The sequence below is a fragment of the Octodon degus genome, unplaced genomic scaffold, assembly GCF_000260255.1.
Source record: "Octodon degus isolate 3935 unplaced genomic scaffold, OctDeg1.0 scaffold00093, whole genome shotgun sequence".
In the NCBI taxonomy this organism is placed as follows: Eukaryota; Metazoa; Chordata; class Mammalia; order Rodentia; family Octodontidae; genus Octodon; species Octodon degus.
Genome location: NW_004524669.1, coordinates 2338341 through 2360369, shown reverse-complemented (window position 1 = coordinate 2360369; position 22029 = coordinate 2338341). Strand labels below are relative to the sequence as shown.

At 40.4% G+C, this 22029-nt stretch overlaps 1 protein-coding gene across 2 annotated transcripts in view; it reads left to right on the top strand.

Annotated features, from left to right (window-relative positions):
• The window catches only part of Lima1 (LIM domain and actin binding 1), a 74389-nt gene that overhangs the window by 41025 nt on the left and 11335 nt on the right, over nt 1-22029 (top strand). Inside the window, exons 3-7 of one of the 2 annotated variants that reach the window (XM_023722785.1) lie at nt 9012-9096; nt 9896-10044; nt 13041-13148; nt 18509-18566; nt 20760-20866. In XM_023722785.1, the coding sequence (XP_023578553.1) occupies nt 9012-9096; nt 9896-10044; nt 13041-13148; nt 18509-18566; nt 20760-20866 (507 nt within the window). Of the gene's footprint in view, nt 1-9011; nt 9097-9895; nt 10045-13040; nt 13149-18508; nt 18567-20756; nt 20867-22029 lie in introns of both variants that reach the window. The other variant, XM_023722784.1, reaches the window with a different exon arrangement.

Here is a 22029-nt window from a genome sequence, read left to right as displayed (position 1 = left end):
TTTTTTTTTTTTTTTTGTACTAGGAATCAAACTCTGAGCCTCGTGTTTTTTTCAGGGTTGTTCTCTTTGTTTTTGAGACAGGATCTCACTGTAATTCAGGCTAGCCTGGAACTCACTGTATAGTCCAGACTGGCCCTAAAGTCTCAGCACTCCTCTTGCCTCAGCCTCCCGAACGCTGGGATTATAGGCATCCACCACCATGCCTGTTTGTTTTTTGGGTTTTTTCCTGATATTTATAGTATTGTAATACTTCTAGTTAGTCACTTTTAATTGGGTTTAACTTATTGTATGTTAACAAAGGTGAGAGAAAATATTCAGATATGGTAGAAACCCAGCCTGGGCAACTCAGTACCTAGCAAACAAGGCTTTATGTTAGAATAACAAATGTGATGAGGGCTGAGGATCTTACTCTGTGTGAAGCCTTGGATTTAATCCCCAGTACTGCTATTAACAACAAAAATGAACAAAGCTTTACTTGTTGCATAAGCATAAAAACCATGCTTCTGAGGATGTAGTTCAGTGGCAGAGCACATATGTGTGCGAGGTCCTGGGTTCAGTCCCTAGCAGCAAAGGAGAAAAAGAAACAGAGACAGACAGAGAGGGAGGGAGGGAGGGACAGAGAGAGAGAGAACACAAAACCATCTTCTTTTGGAGGGTGCAGCATTTTTGTGGTTTATGTTCCTGTAAGTTCCTGGAAATGACATAAGTTTCTTAAGTATTATATAACACTGATGTGTAATAGTATATACTGTACAGGTTAACATAGTGGAGTAAACCTTTGAGACAGTAAAGCCACCAAGCTGGTCTGATCTGCGTTCATCATAATTTTCTCTATAGTCAGCTGGCATTGTATCTACAGTGAAGAAGCAGTTGGTAAACAGCCTCTCAAGGAGCAGGTAGGTGTCCATAGTGAAGGCCTAGAGTGTTGCAAAAATGATCCATAACTTTTTTTTTTTTTTTTTTTTGCGGAACTGGGAATTGAACTCAGGCCTTTGTGCTTGCCAGGGAAGTGCTTATTCTACCAAGCTATCTATCTCCCCGGCCCCTCCATAACATTTTTTGCCAAACCCAGGAATAACCCATATGCATGACATTTTATTTTCTCCTCTTTTGTGTAATAATTGGATATGTTTTATTATATTTTCTTTTTTTTTTTTTTGCGGTACTGGGGATTGATGTTTTATTATCAGCTTAATGGTATAATAAAAATTTCTTGGGGCTGGGGAGATGGCTCAGTGGAATAAGCGCTTCCCTGGCAAGTGCAAGGGCCTGAGTTCGATCCCCGGTTCCACCAAAAAAATAAAAAATAAAAATTTCTTGTACTTATTGTTAGTCTTAAATTATTTAGTGGGATATTTCACACATTTCTGGGGATGTTCCCGATTGGTGTTGCAGCTTAATCTTAAGATGAGTGTAGGGAGAAAGGGATTTGAAGGACGAGTTTTTGGTAACTGTCAGCAGCATCACTGTGGGGTCCGATGCAGTTGTCCTGATGGAGAGGGTGATATTTCTTAGGTGCTTATTATCTGTTACCTTTCTTTTGCTATCAGTGCCTTTTTTCTCATGTACTTTATTAAAACTATTTTTCTCACTGGCTTATTATATCACCTAGAGCTTATAGCTTCTTCTGTAGCTTCTTCTCTGTTTGTGAATAGGTCTGCTCTCAATATTGTTCTGATGACCTCTCTGTAGCAGTTTGTGTCCTATAAAGATTGCATAGTAATATAAACTGTTTTATTTGCTCTTAAATAATAGTTCTGAGTCATTCTTCAGTCTTCTTGCAGTAAGATAGTAATGAATTCAGGTACACATACACCAGTCAAGGAATTGTGATATTTCTGTTTCTCGCCCTGAATATCCGTGATGTGTTAACTAGAGACCAGTTAACACAGTTAATACAGATGAAATCTAGAACTCTTTTCTGCTTGCTTTCATACCAACTAGCCACCTACTGGTTTCTAGCCAGTTTCATTACAACCAAACATGTTGAAAAACAGCACTTAATTGGGGTAGGGGTAGAGACAGGATCTCTCTCACTGTGGAGCTAAGGCTGGCCTTGAACTCAGGGTGATCTTCCAGCCTCAGCCTCTCAAGTGCTGGGATCACAGGCAATAACATGTAAGTTCTGTAAAACAGTTAGAAACAGAAAATTTGGAGAAATCTTAACCACCCAGAGTTCCTGAAAAATATTTCTTTTTTTTTTTTATTTAATTAATTTATTTGCTGATACACAGTCTCGCTATGCAGCTCGGACTCATAGTGACCTTACTGCCTCAGCCTCCCCAGCGCTGGGTTTACAGGGGTGCGTGCACCTGAGATGAGGCTCGCACGGCATTCGATACTAGGGATCGAACCCACCCACGTTCTTGCACTTGTCACTCAGGCACTTAGACCAGCCATCTCCCCAGCCTGTGACTCTTAATACTTTGAGAAATAAAGGCCAGAATTTTTTTTTCTTAATTTCTTTCTTTTTTCTTTTCTTTTTCTTTTTTTAGGTATTTTTAGGGAATGGTCTACTGGGTGTTCAGGGTCTCATTACCAGATCCTACTTGTAGTGATCTGCCTGTTTACAGCCTCCTAAGAGCTGGGATTACAGGCGCACCACCACTCTCAGTCTCAATTGCCGCCTCAGCGTGCCCCAGGGTGGGGCCGGCACAGCAGGCCGGGATCGGAACCCTGAACCCTGCGCCTGTTTGCAGGTGCTTTAATCCGCTGAGCTATTTGGCTGGCCCAAGGCTAGATTTCATCTGTATCCCATAATCCCTAGGCATGGTTTAGCAAAAACCATTTTTCCCTAAAAACTATCTTTCTTCCACCCTTGATTTTGGGAGGATAAGAGTCTGAAGGAAGATTAAAATTGAGGCAACTTAAGCAATGCAGGGGTCTGAGGAATGTCAACTATTCAGCATGGAGGCGGAGGTCGATAAGCTAGAACCGATGTACAGGCTGGAATATGAAATCAAGTCTAATCATCATGATTCAGCAGGAGAGAAAAATCCAGTAACGCTCATAAAGGAATTATCAGCCATAAAGTCTCGATACCAAACTTTGTATGCACGTTTTAAACCTGTTGCTATTGAACAGAAAGAGATTAAGAGCCGCATTTATACTACTTTGAATAAAACTATGACCATGATAGAAGAACTACGAAAGCAAACAGATGTGGAGCTGTTACCACTGACTGAAGAAGAAAAAACTGGAAGAGAACAGTTAAAATCTCACATGCCACACTTAGGAAGAAATGGAATTGCAAAAGAGAACTCTGATGAAGAAGAGATTAATTCCAGAGAAATATAAAAAGATGTCTTGTTAATAGTTCTTGAGGGCTGGAGAGATGGCTCAGTGGTCTAAAGCACCTACTTGAAACAAGCTTGGCAAAGCACAGGAACCTCGGTTCGATCCTCCAGCACCACATGCCAGCCAGACCCGCCCCCTGGTGGGCTGAGCTGGCCACACACACACACAATAAATAAATGTAATAAATAAAAATAAATAAATATTTAAAAAAAAATAGTTCTTGAGTAGAGGTGGGGAGGTCAAGGAGGAAGAGGAGGAGGAGGCTTGATTTGGGTGACCAGGTAGTGATGCCTTTCCCAGGAGAGAATTAGGAAGGGCAGATATTATATTAATAAAATTCAGCCAAAGAGTAGAGTGGAAATAAAAGGATATATATTTTTTCTTTTTTTGGTAATTTTAATTAAGGAAGTCCCTTAATACTAATTCTGTACCTGTTTTCTTTTTGTATTATTGGGATAATAGATGTTCTGGCTTATCATAAAAGAATGTACATTTTAGTCTGTCATTGAGTGAATGAATGTGCATTGGGAATTAAAGTATACTATAAGCAAAAAAAAAAAAAAATTGAAGTAGCTGAGACTCTCCATATGTTCAGATGTTGATGATTACCTCTAAAGATAATTTTTCTTTTTGATTCCTTTACCAGGGATCAAACTTAGGACCTAGTGCTTACCAGGCAGCCCCTCATGCCGCCGAGTTAATTCCCCGGCCCTAAAGACAACTTTTCTTGAAAATAGTCATAGAAGGGACAAGAAATCCTGCTTTGTTACTTAGTTAGAATCTAATTTACTTTTTTTTGTTTTTAATTCCAGAAAAAATATTCTGAAGGCTATTTGCTAACAACCTCCAACTATTATTTTCTCTTATTAGCGTATTTGATTTATGAATTCACAGAGAATATTGTAGGGGTAAGCGCAAGGTCCTGAGTTTGATTCCCAGTACCTAATAATAATAATAATAATAATAATTTTGTTTTGTTTGTTTGCTTTACTTCCTTGATAAATATTGGAGGAAACATCTTTTATGTACCTCACATTACCACTTGTAAAATGTAAGTCACAAATTTAATCTTAAATACTTTGGGGTTCTTGGATGGATCTCTCAAGGTTTAAGTGGTTTGGAGGTGAAAATAGCAGTGCTTCAATGGGGGTCCGATTAACACTATCCCGCCTCTACATTTTGTGCATATACAAATCTTCCTAGTGAGACCCATTGATCTGTGTAACCAGCGCAGTTTCATTTCAAAGCTGAATTTTTTCCTCAGAATCACAGTCAGCATAACTCTGATTCCCAGAGACATTTCTCCTTATTTTTTCTAAAACCAGATGGTTTTGCTTATTCACTTTTTTAGTACTTGAAACAAAATAATTCAGAGTATTGATAACATTATGGATCAGAAGATTTTCTAAAATTACTCTTAAAGCCCTTAGTTAACCCACAGGCTTAAATAAAAAGCTGCCAAAGGTGGGAAATTTTGCAAATCTGAAAACAAAGCCAGGCGTGGTGGCTCCTGCCTGTAAGTCCAGCTCTGTGGAGCCCTAGGCAGGAGGATCACTGCTAGAGGCCAGCCTGGGCTACATAGTGAGCGAAAGGTCAATCTGAACAACACAGCAAGACCCTGTCTTAAAAAGACAGACAGATAGACAGACAGAAAGATGAGGGGAGGGGAGGGAAGGGGAGGAGAGGAGGGGGTAAGGGGAAGGGAAGGAGAGAAAGGGGGAGGGGAGGAGAGGAGAGAAAGAAGGAGGAAAGGAGAGAGGAGAGCAGGGGAGGGGAGGGGAGGAGAGGAGGGGGTAAGGGAAAGGGAAGGAGAGAAAGAGGGGGAGGGGAGGAGAGGAGAGAAAGAAGGAGAAAGGGGAGAGGAGAGGAGGGGAGGGAAGACAGGACAGGAGAGGAGAGGAGAGGAAAAAAAAAAAAGAAAGAAAAAGGAAAAGCTCTAGAAATTCTGTTTGATAAGTGCTTGCCTGGCGAGTGCAGGGTCCTGAGTTCAACCCCGGTACCGCAAAAAAAAAAAAAAAAAAAGAAAAAAAGAAATTGTGTTTGAATTTTATCTTTGACAGAATGTGTCTGTGTTAAGAATGCAAAACCACTTTCATTTACAAGATGTTACTTCTAGGCTTTCTCCCTATAGCAAGTCCTGAAAATTACAATTTTTTCTAGGTGATTATCTTACAGTACAGCAGCATTTTGAATGAATTGAATTTTTTTTTTTTTTTTTATTGTGTGGCCAGCTCAGCCCACCAGGGGGCGGGCGGGCCGGCATGTGGTGCTGGGGGATTGAACCGAGGTCTCTGTGCTTTGCTTGAGCTTAACTTGTTCTAAGTAGGTGCTTTAGACCACTGAGCCATCTCACCAGCCCGAATTGAATTTATTTGAAAGATCAACTTTGTAACTAGTAAATATTTGATATAATCGACCTATAAAGAGAAAAGATTTACTTTGGCTCACTGTTTTCAAGGTTCCAGTCCATGATCAGGCAAACCTATTGTGTTTAGGCATCCTGTGGGTGGGTAGCGCATTGTAGCAGGCCTGGGTACCACAGCAGAATTCCTCCCCTCATTGTGTGTGTGTGGAGGCACACAGGTAGCGACCCTGTGATCCCGTCCCATGGCATGCCGCCAGTGAGCTAAACTTTCACTGGGTTTATCTCTCAAAGGTTCCTCCACCTCCCAGTAGCAGCAAGCTGGACCTTTGGAGGATATAAATTCAGTTCCAGACGTGGTGGGGTGCAGGGGTTGTTGTTGTTTTGGGTTTTTTGTTGTTTTTGTTTTTTTAAATAGGGATTCACTACGCAGTTCAGGCTGGCCTCATACTCTCTGGGACCCTCTTGCCTCAAATCCCCTGTGCTGGGATTACAGGCATGTGCCACCATGCCTGGCAGTTCCAAACTTTAGAAATCAGCAAATAAAAAGTAACCAAAACTGTGGGTGGAGGGTACCTGCCAAATCTTTTTATGCTGGCTGACATTTTCTTTTTCCAGTGGGGGTAAACAGGTTCTGATCCTGGAGCCAGAACATGTCAAGCCATATGAGTCATATGAATATAGTGGATATTAGTGCAACTGACCCAAATGATGTGGCAGGATTAGAGTTGGTGTAGCTTATTTTTATTAAAAATAAATTTGGGGCCAGTGAGAGAATTCAGCAGACTAAGTGCCTGCTTAGGCAAGCACAGGGACCAGGGTCAGATCCCTGGCCTGACATGCAACATCAGCTCCACTGTTAGGCGCACTGAGCTGGCCACTGAGTCTGGCATGGTGGTCTACGCCTGTAGTCGCAGTGCTGGGGAGGCTGAAAACAGGAGGATCACTATGAGTCCAAGCTGCCCAATGAGACCCTGTACCAAATACATTTAAAAAAAGAAGTTCAATTACTTGTATAGCTATCAAAGTTGACTGGTGATAAACTGTGTTAAATGTATACTGAATTTGTAATACATGATTCTTAAATTAATGAGTCTTTATCTCTGACTTCTGAAGTTGCATGTTTTTTGTCTTCAAGAGAGAGTTATGATAACAGCAAAAACCTTGTAAAAGTGAGAGCTCACCTTTGTGATATTTGATATTATATTATTCCATTGAATGTAAAGGTTAATAAATTTTGCTAATATTATTAGGGTACTAAGTGTCTTGCCTCCTGTCATACTGACTTTCCAATGGAAAGAAACTGAGGTTTGATCTTTAGGTTCTAGTTGAAAGCTATCTTTTTTTTTTTTTCTTTTTGAGACAAAGTTTCACTATGTAAAGCAGGCTGGCCTGGACTCATTATGTAGCCCAGGCTGGCCCTGAACTCACAGTGATCCTCCTGCATAGGCCTTCCAAGTGTGTGCCACCACACCCAGCATAGGCTATCTTTACAAACTGAATATATTTGCCATAACCCTGTGTACCATGTCTGGGGATGTCCCGTGACACTAGTTTTCTCTTATGTTACATTTCTGGTGCTAAAAATTGCAATTTGTATAATTAGAGATCTATCCAAGATATGAGAGATAAAATGTGGGAATTTTTTAGGAATCACAAAATACTTTATTAAAATCTGTACCATCCTATCTTGTAAATTCTGGAAATGTAGGATGAAAAGGTATGGTGTCTACCCTCAGTGAGTTTATAGGCCACTTAGAGGGACAGTGATGTAATAGCATGATAGGCATTGAATGGAAGTGTGGGCAGGTACCATTAGAACACAGGAAGGACGGCTTAAATTGAGGTAGAAGAGGCAGGTCAGACCACACACAATTGCTTATGCTGAGTTTTGAAGCAACAGACATTTGATCAAAAACACAAGAACGGATATATGACCTGTGGGGAGGGAGCCTCACTGACAAAATCACTGGTCTCAATGCAGTTTTCTTTTCCGGAGGGGTAAAGGACAAGGCAAAGAATACCCAGGGAAGAAGTAGGTAGGTAGGAAATAGGGCTTTTCTTTTTTGAACCAGGAATTGAACTCAGGACCTTGCACTTGCCAGGCAGTCACCAGGCTGCTTAACTATGTCCCTGGCCCAGAAATAGGTCTTTTGTAACAAGCTAAGCACTTTGAATTGAGTTGAAGGAATGATAGCACATTCTGAAAGAACTTTGAATAGTGGAGTAGAGTAGATTTGGATTTTGAGATAATTACTTCGCATTATTTGAAATAATGGCCCCATCACAAAGACCAAATTATAAGGCGAGGAAGCACCTGTTGAAAAGGTATTGCTGTAGTCCAGGGAAAAGATGTTGAAGCTGTAACCCAAAGCAGCAACTGCAGGAAGAAAGTGGATTGAAGAAGGGAAACAGCCAGTCAGGCTGAAGGGCTTTGTCATTATCCTCGGGGATGTGAGTTTTCTCCTCCAAGGGCTGAACTGTAGATTTTTCTGGGTAGGTAATGATCTTTTGCAGAGAATATTATATATATAGTGTGACTTGTTTTTGCCTGGGTACCTGGGAATAGGTAATGCTTGAGTGTTTTGGGGTTTTGGGGGGGGGTTTGTGGTGCCAGGAATGCTTGATGTTTATATTTTTTAAAAGTCTATGGAATGGGGATGGGGAGATAGCTCAGTAGAATAGGTGCTTGCCTGGCAAGTGCAAGAGTCTGAGTTCAATCCCCAGTTCCACCACACACACACAAAAAAAAGTCTATGGAATGGCGGGGGTATGGTAAAGCTCTTGCCTAGTATGCCTAGTATGCACAAAGCCTTGCATTTGATCTCCAGCATCCCCTTCCCCCTCAGGTACCCTCCCCCCCCCCCTTCCCCCTCAAAAAAAAAAAAAAAAAAAAAGCCTAGTGCATGTTTCTTTGGTTTGAGAAACCATAAGAGTAAATAAAGGCCAAAGTTTATAATCCATATTGAGGAGAAAAAAATGTTCAAATGAGAAGGGAAATTAGAAAGGGGGAGGGGAAAGGAAAGGAGAAAAAAGAGAATAAAAGAAAAAAATGAAAAAACTTTCGTAAATAAGGAAGGAAAGAAGGGCTGAGAAGAGAGGAAGGGAATGGGAAAAAAAGAATCAAGATATATTATGTACAGGTACAAATTCCCCATGAGGAATATGAACACTATGTATATCTAAAGTGTACCAATAAAATTAATTTTTAAATACAATTTCCCATGGTCCGGTGATATAGCTCAGCATGACAAAGCCTGCCTAGTAAGTACAAGGTCCTGAGTTCAATTTCTGGTACCAAAAAAAAAGTATTTCATATCTTCTATACAAAGTTCATTTGATTTCTACACAGATTCTTGGGGCCCAAAGCCGGAATGCAGGTGGAAAAAGGATCTCTGAAAACAGCTATTCTCTGGATGACTTGGAAGTAGGCCCAGGTAAGCAGCGAGTTTCACAGGTGGGAATTCCTAGGAAACACTCATTAGTAGCAAAGCCTTTGGAGTGGAAGCCAGCTCTTTTAAAGGAAGAGGGACGCTAATTAGGAGAAAGTCCTTCTGTTCCCAAATCTCATTGCTTTCTATAAATAGCTTTTCTTGTATTTTTAAGCCATTTTTTTCAGTAGCACCCTGTGAGGAATGGTGGGTAAAGTGCCATTGACACTTCCGGCCCCACAGTCATCTGGGGCGCGAGGACTTGAGGAGCCAGGCTGCGGGCCTGATTGAGAGCGGGTCTCTGGGGCTGAGCAGTAGAAAGCAAGTGTGCAAGACCCTGAGTTTGATCCCCAGCACCAAGAGCAGAAATAAAAGAGAATTCATTATATTGCTGGTGGTAATAGCTTAAGAGTGAAATTATTATTTCTTGGAAAAGGCAAGTGCATATAGTATATAGGTACCTTGCGGAGGAAAAACCTAAGCATGAGGAGGTCATCGGCCTCCCAGTAATCAAAGAAATGCGCATTTTAACAACATTGAGATTTCGTTTTTTCCACGTGTTGAATTGCCATAATTTTCAGTTATTTCAAAATATATGGTGTTCAATTATGGTAAATGTTTTCTTTTTAACATTAGGAAATGGAGTGAATATTGTCTTACAAATGACTATTATATTTCTGTTTCCCTTCTTTGTACTTTTAATAATAGAAGTTGGCCATTAGATGACAATCCAAAACTTGGGACCTCAGAACCAGTGGCGTTACATTCTACTTTCTAACAAAGCATGTTATTTGCATTGCTGCAGGTCATTTGCCATCCTCTGCATTCAGCCAGGAGAAAAACGAGAGTCGGAGAAATCTGGAGCTCCCACGCCTCTCAGAAACCTCCATAAAGGATCGAATGGCCAGGTACCAGGCAGCTGTGTCCAAGCAAAGTGGTTCAGCCAGCTATACGGTATGTGTCCTGTGCCACTGTCCCTCCATTCACTCTTCCAACCGGTGATCTGGGGACTGGTCGCTGAACAGAAAGCCTCCCTTGCTTCATTTGTAACCCTAGTTATGATGTTGCTGTCCTAGCTCATTTATACTTGGGGCTGGTGAGATGGCTCAGTGGTCTAAAGCACCTACTTAAAACAAGCTCAGCAAAGCACAGGGACCACAGGGACCACGGTTCAATCCCCCAGCACCACATGCCAGCCAGCCCCGCCCCCTGGTGGGCTGAGCTGGCCACACACACATACACACACATTAAAAAAAAATAATATACTCATACCCACTCATTTTTCTGTGTGTTACTGGCTTTTCTACTTAATCTTTTAATTGTTGTAATTAAGCAGTATTTTTTTTTTTTTTTTTTTGGTACTGGGAATCAAACTTGGGACCTTGCACTTGCCAGGCAGGCTCTTATGCTGCTGAGCTATCTCCCTAGCCCCTAAACAGTATCTTATTAGTTTCAGCAGAAACTTTTTTTTAAGTTCTTTCTTTCTTTCTTTCTTTCTTTCTTTCTTTCTTTCTTTCTTTCTTTCTTTCTTTGGTACAGGGTCTTACTACATAGCTCAGACTCATAGTGATCCTCCTATCTCAGCCTCCCCAGCACTGGGATTACAGGCGTGTGCCACCTGGGGTACCCGGGATCAAATCTGAGTCCTTGCACTTGCCAGGCAGGCACTTTAGACTGCCGAGCTATCTCCTCAGCCCTGAAACTTTCTTTTTTAGTGCAAGCACTGTGTCGCTGAAGTACACACCCAACCCTTGTCTCAGTTACTGTTCTCTCATTGCTGGAACAAAATACCCAACACCCAATTAAGGAAGGAAAGGTTTATTTAGCTCACAGTTAGTGGAGGTTTCAGCTCTACTCAGTTTGCTCCGAGGTGGAGTGGCACTTGGCACAGAAGAGCAAGGGGAGGGGCAGCAGCTAACCTCAGCTAGCTAGCCTCTCTCCCCTCCTTCCTCTCTTTCCTCCTTATATTGTAATGCAGATTACATGCCCCAGGACCTGTGCAGCACCCACACCCACGGTAATCATCACAGACTCCAGAAGCAGCCCCGTGACAGCATGAGGCTTTGGAGGGGAGCACCTATACACAAACTGTAGCAGCCCTCAAGTTGCCTTTTAAATGGCATTTATTCATATGTACACAAACATATATGCACATATATAGACACATATTTTTAAATTTTCTTTTTAAAAGTGCATGTCTGCATATTTTTCTTTCAAACATTTTCCAAAAATTTTAAATTGTCTTCATGTCAGAAACTGGAAGAATACTACAGAATTTTATTTGTTCCTAGGCAGATTGACACTGATGCTTTTTGGAGTATTTCAGAAGTTAAGCCCGCTTTCCCTCCACAAAATTAAATGTGTAAGCTCTTAATAGTATGTATTGGTGGACTAATCTTCTGTATAATGAATGATTTCACCTTGACTTTTCACAGAAGTTTTATTTTTATTTGTATTTTAAAGAGAAAATGAGACAAAGTTTCAAAACAGAATAGGATAGTAACAGTAGTTAATACATTGCATATGGTTATCTTCAAAGTAGCTATTCGAGTATAAGACATAAGCATTAAAAACTGACCAAGCAATATTAGCACAAACTTCAGTGAACTAAGAGAAATTAGTGGTGTAGCTATCTTAACTATCACAGTAATTTTAAGAAGAAATGACTCAAAACAGAATAGCTCAAGTTCATTATTCACAGTAAATGGAAATGAACAAATGTAGGCTTCCTTTAGAAAGCAGGCCGGAGCTACACCAGGTGTTCTGCAAAGCTTCCTGCGCCCTCCCGCTGCGCACATTCTGTCCAGGTGACTCCCTAAGTGGGAAAACCTGTTCAGTGACTTTTTTTCAAAACCCGCTAATAGAGTTTTTGCACTGCAACTTCCCTGCCTAGAGATTTTTAAGAGTGGAGAAGTCTTTAGGAATTCTTGTAAAAAGATGAGTTTATGTCATCCCAAAAGAATTTCACAGGCCCTTCATGAATGTGGTTGTGTCAAAGCACATCCTCATGGCTCTGGAGGTTGGGCTTTGAGATGGGTCAAGAGTGAGTTACAAAGCTGCCAACACTCTGAGTGCACCCTCGGAGCTGCAATGTGGATGACCTGACCTGAGGAAAACACTCGTACTTTCTTTTCCCTTAGTAGCCTTTTGTTGACTATTTTGCTCATTTCCTCCTATACTTAAAGAATCACAGAGGGCAGAAAGGTACAAGATAACTAAATTACTAGCAGACTAAAGGTAGGCAAGTAAATTAACTTAACTATTCTCCCCCAAGTGTCCATTGCTGTGATTGTTTATTCTTTAGGGTGATATTAAGGCATGCTTTTTTTTAATGTTGAAGGTATTAAGAGAAGTAGAAATAAGGTATGTCATTTGTACAGCATACGAATTTTTGTGAAAAGCATAAAACCCCACAGTACAAGGTTGTTTATGGTATCAATAAATTCATTTTTCATATGTACACGTCATCCCTGTCTCTTTTTCCAGGCCGGGCACTTATATATATGGTCAGTATATTTTCTTAATTATTGGCACTTAGCAACTCCTTTCCCTGCTCCAGAATGGTCTTTTTCTGATAAAACTCACAAGCTTTGCATTTCCACAAGCTCTGCTGCTACAAGAGTGAATCACAAGAACATCGTGTGCTGGGGGTGGTCTGTGTGTGTCTCCGTGTTGATGTGTTTGTATTCTAATGAGTGCAGTTTGAGACTAGCATACAAGTATTTAACTCTGAGGTATGTGTCCACGCAGCTGCTTTTGTCATTTCACTGGTCAGTGGGTTTTGCTTGTGAGACTTAGGGAGTTGATTTGACCTGAGGCCTCTGAAAGAATTTATTTTAAAAAGCATTCCACATTTATTTGAAAGATGTGCTGTGAGAATGGAATGGAATGGAATGGAATGGAATGGTGAGAATTTTTTAAAAGATTCATGGGCTATTTTTATTTGACAGAATGAGTTGAAAGCCAGTGCTGCTGAAATCAAGACTCATAAATTGGAGCAAAAGGAGAATGTGCCCCCGAGTCCTGAGGTCTGCATCTCCCATCAAGAGGTAGAAAAGGTGGGTTGAAAAGTCTGATGTCCAGTTGCCAAGCAAGCATGTGTTCTAAATTAGATGCTTAAAATTAGAAGCCACTTTAACTCTAGGCTGGAGGGTGTCTGGGAATTTGGTAACAGCTGCTAGGACAGATTGTCGTTTTTGCAGGTCACATAATTTTACTCGGGAAGCCCTGCAATTTACAGCTGACCAGATAATGAGCCTTCATTAGAAAATTCTTTTGCTCAGCAAATGCTCACAGCCCATGGAGCTGAAGTGATTTTTAAAAATCTGTTTGATTACATATATTTATTTTTAAAGTACTTGTATATGCTGAATTTTAAAAAGTCTTTTATTTATTTATTCATTTGGTACAGGGTCTTGTTATGCAGCTTGAACTTGTAGTGAACTTCCTCTCTCAGCATTTCCAGCAATGGGATTACAAGTGTGTGCCACCATGTTCAGTTTTGGTCACTGGCATGGTGCATCCGGGGTTCTGGGGCTGGCACAGCATACAGTATCGGGGATCAAACCCAGGGACCTTGAGCTTGCCAGGCAGAGGCTTAGATGGTCAAGCTATTTCCCCAGCCATTGTATATGCTGAATTTTAACTATATACTTATTTGTTTGTTGGTTTTTGTAGTACTGGAGATTGAACCCAGGCTCTTCACATTGAGCTACATCCCCAACCCTTTTTATTTTAATTTTCTTTTTTTGTTTCTTTTTTGTTTTGTCTTTTATGAGACAGGGTTGCACTATGTACTATACAGGCTGACCTCAAAGTCATGGTGATCTTTCTGCTTCAGCCTCCCAGAGTGATGGGATTACAGACATGTGTCACCATGTCCCGTTTAACACAGCTCTTTTGTGTTTTTATTTTGTTTTTGAGATAAGGTTTGGCTGTCTTGCTCAGGCTGGTTTGGAGTTTTTGCTTTCAAGAGATCCTTTCACCTTAGCCTCCCAAGTAATTGGGACTAGAGTCATGTGTTATCACACCTAGTTTGACATGTTTACAAAAGAAAATCTCAGGGCCAGCCTGATAGCTCAGTGGACTAAAGTACCTGCTTAGGCAGAGGGCAGCGGCCAGGTTTGGTCCCCTGCATGCCATACTGGCCCCACCCCCAGGGTGTGTTAAGACTGCCATTGAGACTGGACATGGTGGCAAGCACCTGTAATCCCAGCACTTGGGAGGCTGAAAAACGGGATCACTACAAGTCCAGTCTATGTAGTAAGACCCTGTAGACCCTGCATCCCCTGCACTAAAATGGAAAAAAAAAAAATGTAAAAGAAAATCTTATTCGCTCAAAGCTTGGTTTTTTGTTTTGCACTGCTGAGGATCAAACCCAGAGCCTTGTACATGATAAACATGTGCTTTAGCACTGAGCTATACACCTAGCCCTCACTTAAAGTATTTTAAAAGCTAGATACTGTGAGAAGCATATAAGATGCTAAGCTTAAAAAAATACAGACAAATCTAGGCATGGTCATGCACACCTGTAATCCCAGACTCTGAAAGGCTGAGGCAGAGGGATTGCAAGTTTGAGTCCTGTTTGGGCAATTTAGGGAGGCCTTGTCTCAAATTTAAAAAAAAAAAAAAAAAAAAAGGAAAGGGAATGTAGCTCTGTGCAAAAACCCTGGGTTCAACCCCAATACTAAAATAAAACAAAAACCAAAATGTTCTCTATGTGCTAAGAAACTAGCAAGAGTGTAGGAGAGAGGAATAACAGGCTGTTTATAAGGAAACAGCACAACAGGGCATGAGAGGGTAACAGGGCCTGAACCTGGCTTCCTCGTGAAGGTGCAGTCTGAGCTAAGTCTTGTGATTGTGCAGAAAGAGGCCAAGCAAAGAAAGGAAAGATTAAGAAAAAGAAGGGCATGCAGACACAGGCTTGGAAACCAGACTGTGGCTTGCACAGGAATTGTACTTTGGCAGGAATAATATACATAGAAATAGTGGCAAGAGGCAGGCGAGGTAGGGCCAGGGTGAAATCTGGTAAAGCGTCTCGAAGGTTTGGACACAGACTGGCCATCGTGGAAAGCCACAGAAGATTTTGAGCAAGTCGTTTTTGTATTTTATGCCTTCATCATTAGATGAATGGCTTAGTTGCACTAACAAGCAGTATTTATACCAGATGAATGTCATATTCTGTGTCAAACCTACTCAGTCTTTGTAGTCTTTTTGTCAATATAACAATCAAATGTTGAGATGATCTATTACTATGCTAAATTGTAGGAGAAAAAAAATTGTTTCTGTTATGCATAATAATACCTTTGATATTATTCTTCTAAAAGTTGAAGAGATACTCTTAAAATGGGTTGAGTAACAGTTGTCAAACTTACTTTTTTTTTTGAGACAGGGTCTTTCTACATAGTTCAGGCTGGCCTTGAATTCGTTCTGTAGCCCAGGCTGGCCCTTGAACTCAGGGCAATCCTCTTGCCTCAGCCTCCCCAGTGCTGAGTTTATAGGAGTGTGCCACCATGCCCAGCTTAAACTTACTTGACTATCATAGAATTTTTTTAAAAATGTATTTGATTATTGTAGGGTTTCACTACACAGCTCAGACTCATAGTGATCCTCCTTTCAGCCTCCCCAGCGCTGCAGGCACATTAGTCCGTGAGCTATCTCACCAGCCCCAACTATCACAGACTGTTTAATGCATGGTGTATTGACAGAACACTTACAGGAACTTGAGAAGGATTTTTTTTTTTCTGGCTCAGGCTGCCTTAAGGGTGGGTCTGCTAAGGCAGGTGGAGATGGGGATTGAACCACGGTATCCTGAGCCTGTGTTTGCATGAGCAGGTGCTTAAACAACTGAGCTAACCAGCGGGCCCCCTAAAAACCTGAGATAATTCGGCACACTTGAATCAAAGTAGGCACCCAGAGACAATGTTCTCAGTTAAAGGCTATAAAATTTGATTCACAGCATAGAACAGAAAATTAGTTAGAAAAATTAAATTATTTTCTAAAAATATCTCAAGCATATGTTGAAATAATAAGTAAATATTTGATGGTCATGTGATACCTGATCATAAAATTAGCAAATAACTTGGGTACATTTTTACAGCAGTGGGGTCTTGCATTAGTCAGAGGGTTACGTGTGTTGAGTTCTCTCCTTAACTGCCTGATTTTCCTGTTTTAAGTGAGAGGCTGTTTTAAGTATAATGAGTGAAATACCTGCATTCTCAGGTATGTGCCACTGAGAGGCTGAGGCAGATAGGTCACAAGTTTGAATCCCGTGTGGGCAATTTAGCAATTTAGTAAGACTCTGGCTCAAAATAAAAGGGTGGTGGGGAATAACGAGTGACAGTGTTTGGAATGTTCCTTATATTCTGTAAAAAAAAAAATTTTTTTTTTTTTTTTTGGTGGAACAGAGGATTGAACTCAGGCCCTTGCGCTTGCCAGGGAAGCACTTATTCCACTGAGCCATCTCTTCAGCCCTGTAAAAAAAATTTGAGAGGAAAGTATTCCCAGCATTGAAATTCCCCCTAAATCTACCTCAGGAGCATAGTCTGGAACATAATGCTTTGGTTGTTCTTATATTTAATTTTATGCTTGTTTCTTGATTGTCTTCATGCTGATTAACTAGAACTCTACGCTGAACTGGAAGAACAGAACATCTTAATTATAGCCTAAAAGGGCATTAGTGCAACTGAATCACAAATTGATGTGTGGGTGGGGAAGAAGTGATAAAAATAGTAATATTCTTCAAGTGTATACTGAAGTTTTATAGACCTTTAACTGCCTTAACATTTGCAACATTTTTCAGAGCCTCCCTATACTTTTGGCTGTTTTCCTAGTTTTTGTTAACCCGTACCTAAGCACTGTTTGAACTTTAGCATGCTTCATGAGGCTGTCAATGCTAGGACAGCTGGGTGTGGTTGCATAGTGAGACCCTGTTTAAAAAAAAAAAAATGCCAAGACAAACTTCTTTTTTGAGATAGGGCCTTTCTATGTAATTCAGGCTGGCTTTGAACTCACTACATAGTCTAGGCTGGCCTCAAACTCATGACAATCCTCCTGCCTCATCCTCTAACTGCTGGGATGATAGGCATGTGTCACCACGTCTGGCTAGCTCAAAATTTCTATTTTTGAAATAGAATATTTTGTTGAGGTATTGTTCTTTCCTTTCTCCTCTTGTGAACAAATTTGTGCTTTCCTTTAATGACATGTTTGAACAAAATCTGTCTAGAAGTTCTTGCAGTGACATCATCTCATTGGCCGTGTGCAATGATGTCAAAACCTGTGGGCTACCCCACAGGCTCAAGGTGACTAGAGGAGAGGCGAGAAAAGAACAGCCCAAGATGGATGCTCCTGCTAACTTAGCAAAAGCTGAAGAACTTTTAAGAGAAATGTATAACTTTCAGAAAATTATTTCATATCATTAAATGAAATAATGTGCCTAATGTGATCAGTCCCATACCTGGTACATGATAAATACTCAGTAAATGTCAGCTGTTATTATTTTGGTTTGTTCGTACCATATCAGAATTGCTGTGGTGAAAAAAGCATAGAAAAAGCAACCTCGTTGACATTTAGGTGCAGTTAGCCAACAGCTTAATCTCCACCATAAATTTATTCAGTACATTAGACATCCTGATATAAACACTCAGTTTATATCAAGAGAAAATCCAATGTTGGAATGATAGAATATTACCTAAAGAGTGTACATTGTTGAGCCTTCATGATTTTTGGAATGTGGAGAGGATACAGGAAGACCAAGGGCGAGTAGAAAAGAGCAAGAACCAGTAGAGAATTCTTTTGTTTACGATGGCTCCTGTGAAGGAGTCCCCTGCCTTGCGCATAAGTGCTGCCATCTTGTTAGGCACTGCCATTTTGAGACTGGGATTTTTAGGGTACTCGTGGAGCTTAGTTGGAGGTAAACTTGTTTCTTAGCAATTAGAAAGTCTTCCATGTGGGCAAGCTTATTTAGCAGAGTGCGTTTGGTTGGGAAATGGTGTTTAGGAAAATCAAAAGAGGAAGAATAGTTCTTGTGTCTAAATACTTCATCTTGTCTTGGGTGTGCTTTGCGCTCTTGGACATAGGGGTTTTTTTTTGCTCTTTTTTTTTTTTTTTTTTACAAGTGGGATGCTACGGCTTAGAAGCTCTTTCGTACAGGGAGGTGATGCTCGCTTTGGCAATAGAGCTCAGTCTGTCTCTCCATTACTCTGTAATTGAGAGGCATGTTAATAGCCTCATAAAAGACATTCTGCTGCCTCTTGTTTAAATGCTCAGCTGTTCTGGTGCCCGTTATTTCCCCCAGGCAGCCAGTGACTGACTAGAGTCAGCAGGTTTTTATGGCATTAACAGCAGCTTGCTTTTTTATTTTTAATGTGATTCTTAATCTTCTCCCAACCTTCCCTCCACACTTTTTTTTTTTTTCCAGATTTCTGCAACTGAGAATAGACTAGCAGTCCATTCCACCGCTGCTGAAGATGACGCCTGTAAGCATTTGCCCTTACCTTTGGAGGGTGTGAGGTCTTGTTTTCCATCCATTCTTGGTTCAGAGTTGTCATTGTTAAGAAAGTCACATACTATAACCAGCAGTTTACCTGGTCAATCTTCCACTTAGTTTTAAGGACTGGTGCTTGAATTTCCTTCACACACTTCATGGTTTAGAGAGAAGTTAAGTTCAATATGGTTAAAGTTAAATAAATTAAGGTTAAGTTAAATATGGTTAACTTGGAACAAATGAAATACTTCAGTGTATCTCTCATGGAAATTGTCCTATCCTTTCTACTAAGCTTTTCCAGATTTAAAACTCTATAAAGTAATTTTGGAGGTTTTTTGTTTCGGTTTGGTTTGTTTTTTGTCTTTTTGAGATAAAAGGATCTCATTATGCAACTCTGATTGGCCTTGAGCTCATTTTGTGGCCCAGGCTGGTCTCAAATTTGCAAGGATCCTCCTGCCTCAGTCTCCTGAGTGCTGGGATTACAGACATGCACCACTTCACCTAGCCTGAAGTTTTATTTTAACAGAGATTTGTTTAAGAAGTGTTATATTCATTTACCAGGAAAAAAAATATGTGTATGAGCTGGGAATGGTGGTACAAGACTGTAACCTTAGCACTCTGGGAATATGAGACAGGAGGATTGGAAGTTTGAGCACAGCTTGGGCAGTTTCGCAAGATCAGTGTGAAGGCCCTATGTTCAATCACCAGTACTACCAAAACAAACCAAAACATTGGTGTTTGGTTTTTTTATTGTTTGGTTTTATTTTTTATTTTATTTTATTTTTAAACATTGGTATTTGAGTATCCCTTTAAGGCTCTAGAGGTTTTCCTGCCAGTATTTAATTTTTTTTTAAAGTATATATTTATTTGTGTGTGTGTGTGTGTGTGTGTGTGTGTGGCCAGCTCAGCCCACCAGGGGGCGGGGCTGGCTGGCATGTGGTGCTGGGGGATTGAACCATGGTCCCTGTGCTTTGCTAAGCTTGTTCTAAGTAGGTGCTTTAGACCACTGAGCCATCTCACCAGCCCGCCAGTATTTAATTTTGTAATCATTTCACTCTATTTTGAAATCATTTTGCACCTCCCCAAAATAAAAATATTTTGTCTTTAGCTTCACCATGTGCACTTTCCATTTTAATTTTTAATGCATTGTTTAAAAACGTATATACAAATTTCTAGCATCTCTCCAAAGAAATTAGTTTACTGATCACTAAAAACTTCACAACGAAAATAGAAGTATGAGCTACACAGATCTCTAATGAACTCTTCCTTAATATTTCAGAGAAAAACTCTTACTACTCGAATCCAGGAACATTCCTTTTGTAGTCGTTTTACTTGAGCTAGAAATATTTATGGTTTTGACTAGGTTTATAAAACTTTTTTGAAAAATAAGCCTTAATCTTTTGGTACTTTGTTGGCTCCCAAGTTCTGGGATTTAAAGGCATCTTTTCTTAAATTCTAGACTTTAAGGAATCTTTTTATGATTTCTTAGTAGTTGTGTAAATGGCTTTTCTGTGCTGCTTCTGAGTTCCGCAGCATGAATACCGTGGCAGGAAGTTAACTCATGCAGTTGGCACTTGATGATTATGAAAAAACCTTTATGGAGCCCTTTTCCACAGTGTTCATCCGTGGATATGTGCTGCAAAGCTGACCTCAGGACAGTGAGATCACACACACAGCACACATGCCTGTCCATCCACAGCATGGGCTTTCAGCCCCCACACACTGCCATTAACCCGATTTCGGTTGAAGCACCCAAAGGTTATTGGGAATGCCAACTACCAAAAAGGCATCAGAGTCCACACACAGCCTTAATAAATAACAAATGCTACAGGGCAGAAAGTTCCTTATGTAGAGTGGTTTGGATTCCCACTGCTGGGCAGGTAGGCCGCCTACATGACAGCACTCCGACTTGTGAGAAAACTTGAGAGCTAGGCTTTTAGTTTAGAATATTCTTAAGCAGAACAGTGCTTTAAGAATAGTTGTTTTGCTTTTGTGTGTGAGTGTGTAGTTTTGTTTTGGTTTTTGGTTTGTTTTGGTTTTTGTTTTTTTGTGGCATTGAAAACACATTCCAAAAAACAGAAATGCACATTCCTTGATAGAAAGTGCCCAGTTTTTGCTTTTTGGAAGAACTCTTTCTAAGACTCCCCATGAGATACTCTAAAATGTTCTTTTGTGACTCAAGCAGGTGACTCACAGGTGAAGAATGAGGCGCAGCTACCTGTGTCCCCCACACTGAGTCCAGATGCCAGAGCGTCCAGCCTTCCTGAAAACTCTCCTCCCAAGATGGTGAAGGTACAGCGGCCACCCTTCTCTCAGTTTGTCACATGGCTTAGTGGTAGAGCAGATTGCACTTTGTATCAATATGTTCATTATAACCTGTTTGTATTTTCCTGGGGATAATAGTGCCAAATAAGGATACACTTAGAAATTGCTTTCCTGAAAATTTTTCTTCTGCTCACATGTTTGGACCAAGAGGGGAAAGGGTGACTAATGTCTATGATTAAAATCTGGAAAACTCATAGAACTTTTACAAAAATTTGAAGTTAAATAAGGTAATGTAATTTTTAAAAATTTAAGTTTATGGGGGCTGGGGAGATGGCTCAGTGGATTAAGTGCTTCCCTGGCAAGCGCAAGGGCCTGAGTTCAATCCCCAGTTCTGACAAAAAAAAAAAAAAAAAATTTAAGTTTATGGAACTGTGAATGGGTGAAGGCCCCAAAAATGAGAAATATGAAAAATCTGTTAAAATTAACATACTGGATAGAAATGTACCCCTTGATAACAGTGGCTCCCCAGTCTGAACAGTTTGGTCATAGCCTGATTGGTTGTTAACATTTTTATTTTTATTTATTTATTTTTATTTTTTGGCAGAACCAGGGATTGAACTTAGGCCCTTGCACTTGCCAGGGAAGCGCTTATTCCACTGAGCCATCTCCCCGGCCCCTTGCTAACATTTTTAGAGAAAGAGTGTGTCTGCTGGAGTTGGAGTTGATTAGCCCATTTTTCTGTAAAAATTGGCATTTAAGCAACATTATGCTATGGTGTAATATTGGATGTTAAGCAATGAACAAAAATTTTGTATGCTAAGCCAATTTTATTAGGCTACGCAATGTCTAGTCTTCTGTTATTCCCCAATTTAAAAGTCTTTCCCTTTCTATGAGTAAATATATATTTCCATAAAACTGATCCTAAAAAGGTTTAATTTTTTTTCCAATATGTATTTTAAGCTTGTCCTCTGACTTGTTTCAGTTGCATGCTTTGTTAATGCAATGTTACTCTACCTGTATAGGTTAATACCCAAACATGTCCTCATTTCTTTAGTATCTTTCTCCTTGGTGTGTTCTTTCGTAGCTGGACTTCCAAAAGTTTTAGCTGATAGAAACTCAACAGATAAGGGCTGGGGAGATAGCTCAGTAGAATGAGCGCTTGCCTGGCAAGCACAAGGTCCTGAGTTCAA